Consider the following 10,517-nt stretch of genomic DNA (forward strand, 5'->3'; position numbering starts at 1 on the left):
GACAGAGAGACAGAGACAGAGAGACAGAGAGACAGAGACAGAGAGACAGAGACAGAGAGACAGAGACAGAGAGACAGAGACAGAGAGATGGAGACAGAGACAGAGAGACAGAGAGACAGAGACAGAGAGAGAGACAGAGACAGAGAGATGGAGACAGAGAGAGAGACAGAGACACAGAGACAGAGACAGAGAGACAGAGACAGACAGACAGAGACAGAGAGACAGAGACAGAGAGACAGAGACAGAGAGACAGAGACAGACAGAGACAGAGAGACAGAGACAGAGAGACAGAGAGACAGAGAGACAGAGACAGAGAGACAGAGAGACAGAGACAGAGAGACAGAGAGACAGAGAGACAGAGACAGAGAGACAGAGACAGAGAGACAGAGACAGAGAGACAGAGACAGAGAGAGAGAGACAGAGAGACAGAGACAGAGAGACAGAGACAGAGAGACAGAGACAGAGAGAGAGAGACAGAGAGACAGAGACAGAGAGAGACAGAGACAGAGACAGAGACAGAGAGACAGAGACAGAGAGACAGAGACAGAGACAGAGAGACATACAAAAAGTAAAAACATATTTATGAAAACTATTTAGAACAAACTATTTTGTTTTGTTGGGTTGATTTTGTTTAATACAAAATGACCAAAGATACACTTTTATAGGAAACCATTTTAAAATGTTTGTGTTGTTTCCTGAAAAACTTGACTAAAAAGAAGATTTTTACACCTTTAAAAAAAACTGGGATTTTTAAAGAGATTTATTTGGAGAAAGCACCACAAAAACGTACTTTTAAAGTACAAATTTGAGAAGATGCAGAGGTGACCACAATCCACCAGGCTGATATTTTGTTTTGGGCCTCTGAGTTTAAAAATATCTATGCCAGCGTGTCTTGTAAAATCTGGGGATTTTTACATTACGGACCCTGTTTATAGCACAAATATCCATCCTCTCCATCTTTATATTACTAACTAACTTTCTCAGAAGTGGGCTTTAGAGGCACTTTATTGTAATTTTACAAACTGAATCCTAAAATTGTTTTTTAAAGTTACTGGTTCATTCCAACAAGTTAAATAATGCCTTATTAAACGGAATTTATATACACAGCGAATAAGATAATTAAACTTGATTTAATAAAACAGACATTTTCTGCATTCTTTGTTTTCTGAATTTGATTTTTTTTTCTTCTCTATGTTCAGGATGGGAGTTGGGGCTGCAAAGAAGCGAGGACCACCCTGAACATTGTTCCTCACAGGTTTAACAACAGAGACACACATTAAACAAATGCCATGTACACAAGCTAACACTTTTTAAGTCAATTTATAAACACAAAAATGGACCTAAAGTGCGTGATTTTTATTTGTGGGGAGGAGAAAACCCACACGAGCACAAAAAAACAAAACCTGTATCATCAAGATTCAGACCACAAACCTTAGTGATGCTAATCACTGCACCGCCTCAATTTTCAGCATCTGTATTTTAAAAATAATGATTGATCAGTTAAAATCCTATAATACAGCAACAACAAATTACCTGTAAGTGAACATAATCTGAATTAGGTTGTTCTATATTTTGCCTCAAAAAGATAGATCTCAGTGTTCGATCAGCCTTCAACCCTGAGTTTTATACACATTTAACCCCATTTGTACTGAGCCCAAACCACCACACTTCCTCTCAGTTTACTGTCAGCTCAAATGTTGCCTGAGAGAGACGAAGCATTCTTTTCCCATGAGTTCAGCTCACCTGGAATGCAGGCAGCTCAACATTGTTATCTCATTCTAACAAGCAGGACGACACAGAGCTGTAAAACAAAAAAAGAAAAATCTTTTCATCTCACCGTGCACAGAAACCACAGGACACCTATCCTGTCTCACAGTGCCTACAGGTGATGAAGATGATGGGAAGAGGATGAGTGAACAGATAAGTTAGAGACCAAAGTTCAGGGAGAGGTAAGAGCTGGATGTAGGGCCTACTTCCATGTGCTGTTTGGAGAATAGATAGTGAAGATGGGTTTAATGAGTGACAATGAGTTTTTTTTTTAAGTGAACTTCAGTTCTACACAGACTTTAATAATATCTGCTCAATAAAATAAAAAAAAAGAATACAATTCTAGCTGATTTTAGGATTATGGTAAGAGTCAAATGTTTCRATACTAAATGTAATGAAAACAGCAGGGTAAAAGTAAAATACACCACACTTCCAGGTTCACCCCAGCAAGGACGACCAATCATAACTCAAAGAAAATGTATGTAATAAATTGATAAAACGTAAGCAAATATTACAAATAGCACCGACAAGACGTCAGTAACTACAGGATCAAAGTTGGTCACTGATCAAACAGTTCTGAAAAGCTCTTATAAAAGCATATATCACACAAACACGCTAAAAAGAAGGCATTTGAGATGAAACTAAGGAAAAATGATGAGAAAAAAATTATTGAAAATAAATATATTTGATTAAAAATGTTTTTAATTATTAAATCGCTTTAAGTAGTCTTAATTTTTCCACCTGATGTTTTCTGCTTTGATTTTTATTTGACAGCCACGACAGGAATTCTTCTACGCTTTAACCGTCTTGTTTATCTTTTATTGCAAGATAGAGATTAGTCACAGCTTCATCACAGAACCTCTGCGTTGCCATCCCTGATTCTCACAATGTAGGCCCAAACTGACCTTTGACCCAAGACCCTGAATGCTTGAGTGACCGGGGAGAATCTGAAAACCCCTGCCTTGTACATACGGGTGTTTGGGGGGTGGATTTGTATGAACCTTAGTCAGTGGGTGGTATCATATGGGTAAGAATAACATTTGTTATTATCGTCCAACAAAACAGTAAATTTCACTTAATGAGCAAAGTATTTATCTTTAAGCATCTGTTCATCTCTACATAGTTTCTTATAATGTGTGAGAAACACATTCCATCATAATTACGGTCAAAAGTCAGAGGCAGGGTAAAAACAGGAAGTGGTTTACTTGCTAATCTCCATTTCAGAGTAGCCTGGTGGGCGCTGCAGCTCTAACGTGTCTGATGTTGCAGGCCGTCAGCTCTCTCCTCCTCTCTACCCTGTTCAACATCAGCAGCCAACCTGCCTTTGAAGTATCACTCTGCTCACCCCGGCCCCCTCCTCCGGGGATGTGGGGCTGCCTTCGACGGGGCTCCCTGTCCCGGGACGAGTTCCCTCAGCCGTGACTCTGACCAGGTGAGGGTGCGACAAAGGGACAAGAGTCGGCACCAAAAGCTGAGCAGAAGCCGGCCGTTTCAACAGATACGGGCTTTTTGAATGACTCTCCCTGCGATGGATTAGACTTCAAGGTGGATCTTAATGAGGACTGCAATGAAAGAAACCATAGGTTTATCACATGGTTGTCATGACAACTGTGTCTACTTATAGCAGCGCTGGTTCATGGCAAATCCCTAACACACACACACACACGGCTGCAAACCCTACGCCTCCTGAGTGCGCTCCCCTCCCCCCACTCTGGAAAGGGTCTGGCTGTCCAGCCTGCATTGGCTGGCTTTTGTTTGAGGCCTGACTCAAAGAGCATATGGCAGGTGCCCCTCAGCACACAGAGCTTCCCCACCCCCGGGGCACTGAGGCCTTCGCATGTGCGCTCAGTGGCCGACATGACTGACTTTCTTGTTCTTAGTTGTTTCAGCGTGGTGGTCTTTTTTGTTGTTGTTGYTTGAAAACTCTTCACTGAATCAGGGTTCGTGAATTAAAAAAAAGAAAAAAAAGGATTTGGGATCCAACAACAGAGACATCACAAAATAATCGCTGGTCATAATAATAAAAAAAGAAACAAGTGCAAGGTATACACAGATTTAAAACAACAAACAAAAACACATTAATGATGTCATTCATGTTATAATAAAAAAAAAAGCTGCAGTATGCAGAACTCTGTGGACCCAAACCTGCCAGGAAGACTGATGTGACCACTGACTTCACCAAATTTAACAGGTTTTAAATGCGAACATACCAGGGTTCTTGTTTGTCTTATTGACTGTTCTCCAGACACTAAATAAGTGGACAACAGTCAATTGCAATCAGTCCCACTGGGTTTTTTTTTAACTGACCATTAGCTCACTTCTGTAAAAAAAAGGGGGCTTATCCACGGGCTAACACATGCACACACAAGTGCTCACTAAACACACACATACAATAGAGTAACAGGATTAAACAGTGACTGCTGAGAGGCACAAAAGAGGAACAGATTAATTAACCAAGTGTGGAAGCCAGGAAAGTTAAAAGAAAGACAATCGTGTGAGTCAAAAGGAAGCCACAGACCAAAGCAGGCCGTTCAATAAACGGGCGAGATTCCAAAGCACCTCAAGATAGATGAAAATCTAAGTCAGCTGTGAATCAAACACCCTTTCAAGTCTTCATCAATCATGACAGAGACTCCCCAGAGTSCTGGAGGAGTCGGGAGCAGGAGAACAGAAAGCAGAGAGCCCCACGAACTGAAAGCTACACTCCCGAGTACAGAAAACCTGTTTCATCTTTAAGAAATTTTAAAAAACAAAACTTTCTACAAGCTGGGATGATTCTCACTGTGCCTAACTAAATGAGCAAACTCTGAAACTTATTCTTTAATTCTCAAAGGGTTATTTTTAAATTACATTTCTTAAGTCTCACTTCTTACTGCATAGACTCTGATTGAAGACTGTATGCGACCACACACACAAACACACACACACACACACACACACACACACACACACACACACACACACACAAGCTCTGTTCCAGACTCCTACTTTGACAGGATCATTAGTCTAATTATCCATGATGCCAAGGGCTGCATTAATGCATGGAAAACCCTCACAGTCTGCTAATCACCAGACAGACATTGAGACTGTAATAAGAACCACACAACCGGCACCGTGCATCAGCAGGCGAAGGGTGATTAACACACCTGCTTCACACAAAAACACAAAGATTTCACGGCAAAGAGGTGAAACAGGACCTCATCAAACTAAACCACTTATGTTCAGGAATAATTTTGGCTTGAGGAGGGATGTAGCTAAAGTAAGTTTCGACCACAAAAGCTGCTTGTTTCTCCTTCTGCTCTATCAGCTGATGTTTAAACAACACAAAGCGTCTCGTCTCTTTACGACAAAAAGAGACAAGAAGTGAATCTTTCTGGAGATAGCGAAATGTAAATCAAACATTTTGATGCAAGATGTTTTGTCTTTATAGGTTATCACACACTTATCACCGACTGACTCAACAGCAGGAAAAACTCAGATCTTCAAAGACAAACTTCCAGAAGTTACACATCTCTTCAAGCACAAGAAAAAAAAAGACATTTCAGCAAGCGTTAAATTGTTAACATTGTCCTAATAAGCACAGACGCGGAGCTAAAGGTGAGAAAAAAAACACGTTCTTGAGCATCACCTAAATTAGCCACGTCGCAGGAAGTGCTTCAACTTTTACGCCATGAACACACTTTAGAAAATAACACAAAAGCTGTTTGTACAAGGTTACCGATTATTATTATGAGTCTAAATAAATAAAACTAAACACAGGCAGCTAAAAGTGAGTGGATTTCTTCACTTACTRGCTAGCAGCAGACAGGAGAGGGCGATGACGTAGAGCTGTTTGACGGCAACATCGTAGTGGTCCATGAACAAGTCCAGCAGGTAAACGGCCAGATGACGTGCTGTGGGGCAGAGCTGGTAGCGATTACTCAGGATGGCCAACAAGTCTGCAAAGTAGCGCCGCATGCCGATCTGCGGGGAGTGGGCCCGGTAAACCGGCAGCTTCAGCTCCTGGAAGGAGAGAAAAGTGAGGAAAGAAGGGGTTAAATGACAGGATGGGAGAGATGCGGGGTGGGCAGGAAGTAGTGAAGAAGCAGTGTGGGGGGGTTGTAAGGAATATACAAAATAATAAAATCTCCAGCTGGTGAGTTTAACAGGTGAGTTGTGAGGCAAAAAAATGCTCAAAACATGAGAACCACTAATTAATATGGAAAGTTCTTCTGCATTTAGTTTTATAGACATGAATGCGACAGAGGACTGGAGCTAATTTGGGTCAGTGCAGGGGTCCGTGAACAATGSGGGTGAGGGTTTGTAGTTTTGGGAGGGATGTGGTGGGGGGTCTTCCTTCAGCGGAGTTCAGCAGCAGATAGGATTAGGTTTCACCCCTAACACATCTCCTATTCATGTTCAATTAGCTGCATGTGTTTCAAAAAGGAAAGACGACACTKGGAGGCATTAACATATGAGAAGACCTGGGCATCCAATCAGCTCCGAAATACACAACGTTCTWGTTTCAATATACGCCTTAGGAGCAGAACGTGTTTAAAATGGCAAATTTATAATGCAGCTCTTTTCTGTTTTTAAACTGCTTCATTATTTTTGATCCATACTCGGTAAAGCAAAAACAAGAGGCTTGGGATTTAATAAGAAATCTGCAGATTGGTAGATTAAGCTCTTTAGGATTGTGAAACGTTCTTCAGAGTAGAAATACAACAAAAACAACCTTGTGACATCAGGGCTGTTGAGGAATATCAGAAATGTGCACATTACAAAAAAAATTAATCCTAATCTAGCTGCAGATTATCATGGATAAATAAATCCCCAAAATAATGTTCAACTATTTTTCCTCAAAAAAAAAAAAAAAAATTAAAAGAAGCATGTTAGGTCAACATCAAAGGCCTAAAAATAGGAAAATTAAYCATTTTAAGGATTATAACTCTTGTCTGGGGGGGGGAATAAAGTTCTTAGAGATTAATCTATTGTAAAAATAGAAGTTGGATGCAGTCCAACTAAGRTGACAGAAAAACATGTTTACAGTCAATATCATTAGCTGCGAGGGCAAAACACGATGAGGGTAACACAAACTGTCAAAAACGAATTTTGAGCACAACTAAAACAACAGTGATGCTCAGACCGATGCTTCAGTGGAATCCATAAATAAACACCACACACACACACACACCAACACACACCCCCCAGCACCACCCCCGGTGCTCTGACTTCCCATATCACCCAAAAAAAACTCTCCTCCCACTGCCTCTGGTCCATCTGTCTGTCTAGGGGTGCAAGGGCAGCAGGGGTAAGTAAGGGGGGCTGAGTGGTTGAAGGGAGGAGGTTGCAGAGTGTAAAGGGCTCCAGGGTGATGGTGGCGGCGGTGGTGAGGGGTTGCCTTTGTGGGGGAGCCGCACCATAATTAAGGATTCCACAGCTGCCTACTGATTTGCATGTCTGATAATTTGCCACATGCTACGCACCAAGCACCGCTATCTCCCACATCAGGGCATTATCGCTGCAGCGAACGTCATTAAGGCTGGATGAGACGGCGGTGCTGGTGTGTCGAGGGGTGCAGGCGCCACACAGGAGATCTGGAAACGCTGCGTGAGGGTCTGATAATGATTTCGCCTTTCTTCTCGGCAACAAAATTCACTGCACTTTGAAATTACACGTTCCAGAATACATCCAACAATCTCCACCATCATCAGAGCGCTTTTTTTAAAAGCACTAAGAATCGTATTAATAAAACTACTCAGTGTGATGTTGTGTGGGGGGAAAATGGATAATTTTTTATGTCACTTTAAAGTTGGATTTGTTGCTTAATTCAATTAACAAAATTCAAAAGTAATCATTTAAAAAGTAGAAATTTATTCTTAGTGATCAAACAAAATACTTTGGTTACTATTATCTATTTTTTGATAGCAATTTAAGAGTTATTTTACTGTCTGATCTGCTTGTTTCTTGCAGCAAACTTTAAGAAAACTTGTGGTTTTTGCTCCACTTTCATCTGGTAACTTTTTATCGTGCTTGTTTTGTGCTGCATTTTTCAGAATGCCATTAATCCAACCTACTTTACAGTATTCATTTTACACACAATCTGATTATTAAACTTAGTTACTTTTATGTTTCGTTGCGATGAACTGTCCCTTACACAAGAATTGTTTTGCCTTCTTGGTGAAAACTGTCACAAATAAATCTAATTTATGATCTAGTTTAGTCATTAAACAACGTTTCACAATTTAAAAAAAACCTAATAAACTCTCTACAACACACCAGCTCAACAGGTTTTGTTTTTTATCCAGTTTTCCTTGCAGGGCTCACCACAGTCGAAGACTTGGCAACTGTTTTACACCGGATGCCCGTCATGATGCTACCTGGGCTCAAACCCGCATCCTCAGGATTACAWGACTGACCCAAAGTTTTTTTACAACCACAACACCCGTCATCCCAWTTACAGGATGACTAATAAAAACCCATGTGTGCCAAAGCAGGCCGCTCAAACTCTTTGTCTCAACAGCTCATAGGTCACACTATGAAAAAGTCATTAAAATTAGGGGAAAACCCCCGATGAAAGTGGCCTGGCTCTTGTAACAAAGGCAGGTTTTAAAGCTGTTTAACACAATGATGCGAAGTTGTAAAATCATCTCCACCTGAGTGTCACTTAATATTTCATCTAATCATCAGTTTACAACAAGGTAATAAAGTACATCAAAAATGCAGTGAGGCTGCTGCTTCTGGTCTTATCACCAAAACCAAGCATCAGGACTGACAGGAACTCCTTCTCCCACAGCAGAAAATGTGGGCGTGCTAGTTTCTAGCTTCGATTTTTGTTCTTACTGACAGTCAGGTACTCTCCATCATGAGAAAACCGAATCAGACGGCGTCTGAAAGTGACTGATTTACAATCTAAGGCACCCCAGTCCTATAAAGACACCTGATATCCACGCCCTCATCTGTCTTCATCGCCTTCGGGACGTAGATTACCCACAGCAGTCCCAGCTTGAGAATGCCAGTCGAGTCACAGATGCCTCCATTAAAGCGACACATGGGAAGAAATATGATCCCACGTTGAGGTWCATTAAGATCCTTCTAATTATTCAGTGTGAAATCCACAGTGCAGTTACATTTAAGTCAGGTTTCAAGAGACAACAAAGTCGTGTAAATTAAAAAAAAAACGTCCTTAACTTAGCATCAAAAACCACAATTATTTTTATAATCAAAAACTGCTAAATGATCAGGTGAGACAACAAAAATGAGATTTTCTCACTTAAATTAAAAATGTAATGACTCCACCTTAAAGACTGCTTTTTTATAGTAATTACTAATTTGACATTTTGTAATTTCCTGTGACGACAGGAACAGCCAGGCAAACAGCCAACACAGGTAAAGTTTTTGTTACACACGTGCTGTCAAAACAAGGCTGACTCACACGTGCATCAACAACAAAGCTAGCTTCCTGCTGCAATGCAACAAGCTTAAACTCACCTTAATGCGCAAGGACTGATGGATATCCGCGGCTAGCTGTCCTTTCCACCACTGTAGCTCCCTCTCCATCTTTCCCATTCAGAAGAGGTTTGCAGAATCAAGTTTCACCTGCTGAGATGGATGTTCCCCCCAAACGAAACAAAGATCATTCACTTCGGACAGGACTAAAATGAGGAGACAACTACAAAACTGAGAAGTGAAATGTCATATTTACAGACAACGCGAAAGAAACAAGGCTCGAGTTTCTCTCTTCTTGTGAGAACAGCGTAAGCTTAATTACTGGAAGTGAATTAAATGAACCCACGGCTGGCAGAGGTAGAGCCATTCCGTTAAAAAAAGCATCATTAAACAGCTTTATTTCACAGTAGCAGACGTGTTTTTGCTAGCACAGGCCATCCTCTCTGCTCGGGAATTTAAATGGCTCAGTTAAATACCCACTCGACCACGCGGTAGCAGGTCAAACTATTCAAACAACCTCCCTCTTCTTTCTGTTTTTATAACTTCCGCTACGGCTCTTTAGTAAAACACTTTTTTTTTTTTAAATAAATGCTGCTTCAAGGAAGCTTATGTTTCCACGCCGCGCGAGACACAGACAGCGGCCAAAACAGGCGACACAAGTTAACTGGCCACCGAGCTCTGATATTAGCTTCATTTAAAAATTAAAAAAAGACCACWGACACAAACACCGACACTTCCACACTAATTCAGCCTATGTTTCGTGCGGAGCAAAAACCCAGTGAACTTTTCATCTTACATGTGCCACTTACCCACAGCTCCGTCGGGAATGCCCCCCCACCCCCAGACCCCTTTGTCTCAGTCCGACATCCTGAATGAGAGAACTCCTCTTCGGGCTCAACTTTTAAAGAGGACCTCTTTGTGATGCTGGCCGGTAAAACTTCAAATCCGCTAGCGAGACCATCAAACAGCCGCCACCGCCAGAAACCTTCCGACAGACCCTCGGTTCCGCCGTCTAACCCGGACTGTTCACACTTCTTTTCCCCCCAAGACAGAGTCGGCTCTGCCGTTTTCTCTCTCCGGCGGCGGCTTCGCTGAAGTAGCCTGTTCGGCTGCGCCAGCTGCTGCCGCTGAGCTGTGAGCTCCTGCGCGAGACGTTAGTTAGGTCCTTCCTCTGACCTGGGAGTTGTAGTTCTCAGGGGTCAGCGTAAAAACTACAAACAGTAACAGCTCAAAAAAGAACGGTTTATGGTGTACTCTTTCGTTTTATTTATGTAAAACCATCAATATTATGTTATATTATATTATATTATATTATATTATAT

The 10,517-nt window shown here is 41.4% G+C and overlaps 1 protein-coding gene across 2 annotated transcripts in view; it reads right to left on the bottom strand.

Annotated features, from left to right (window-relative positions):
- Positions 1-10,347, bottom strand: part of ccnjl (cyclin J-like) — a 47,308-nt gene extending 36,961 nt beyond the window's left edge. The window contains exons 1-3 of one of the 2 annotated variants that reach the window (XM_014032118.1): positions 10,005-10,347; positions 9,238-9,348; positions 5,559-5,769 (exon numbers count right to left, since the gene is read on the bottom strand). In XM_014032118.1, coding sequence (XP_013887572.1) covers positions 5,559-5,769; positions 9,238-9,315 — 289 coding nt within the window. In that variant the 5' untranslated portion in view covers positions 9,316-9,348; positions 10,005-10,347. The other variant, XM_014032119.1, reaches the window with a different exon arrangement.
- Positions 10,348-10,517: the final 170 nt, after the last annotated feature.

This window comes from Austrofundulus limnaeus, unplaced genomic scaffold, assembly GCF_001266775.1.
Source record: "Austrofundulus limnaeus strain Quisiro unplaced genomic scaffold, Austrofundulus_limnaeus-1.0 Scaffold1377, whole genome shotgun sequence".
NCBI classification, from domain to species: domain Eukaryota; kingdom Metazoa; phylum Chordata; class Actinopteri; order Cyprinodontiformes; family Rivulidae; genus Austrofundulus; species Austrofundulus limnaeus.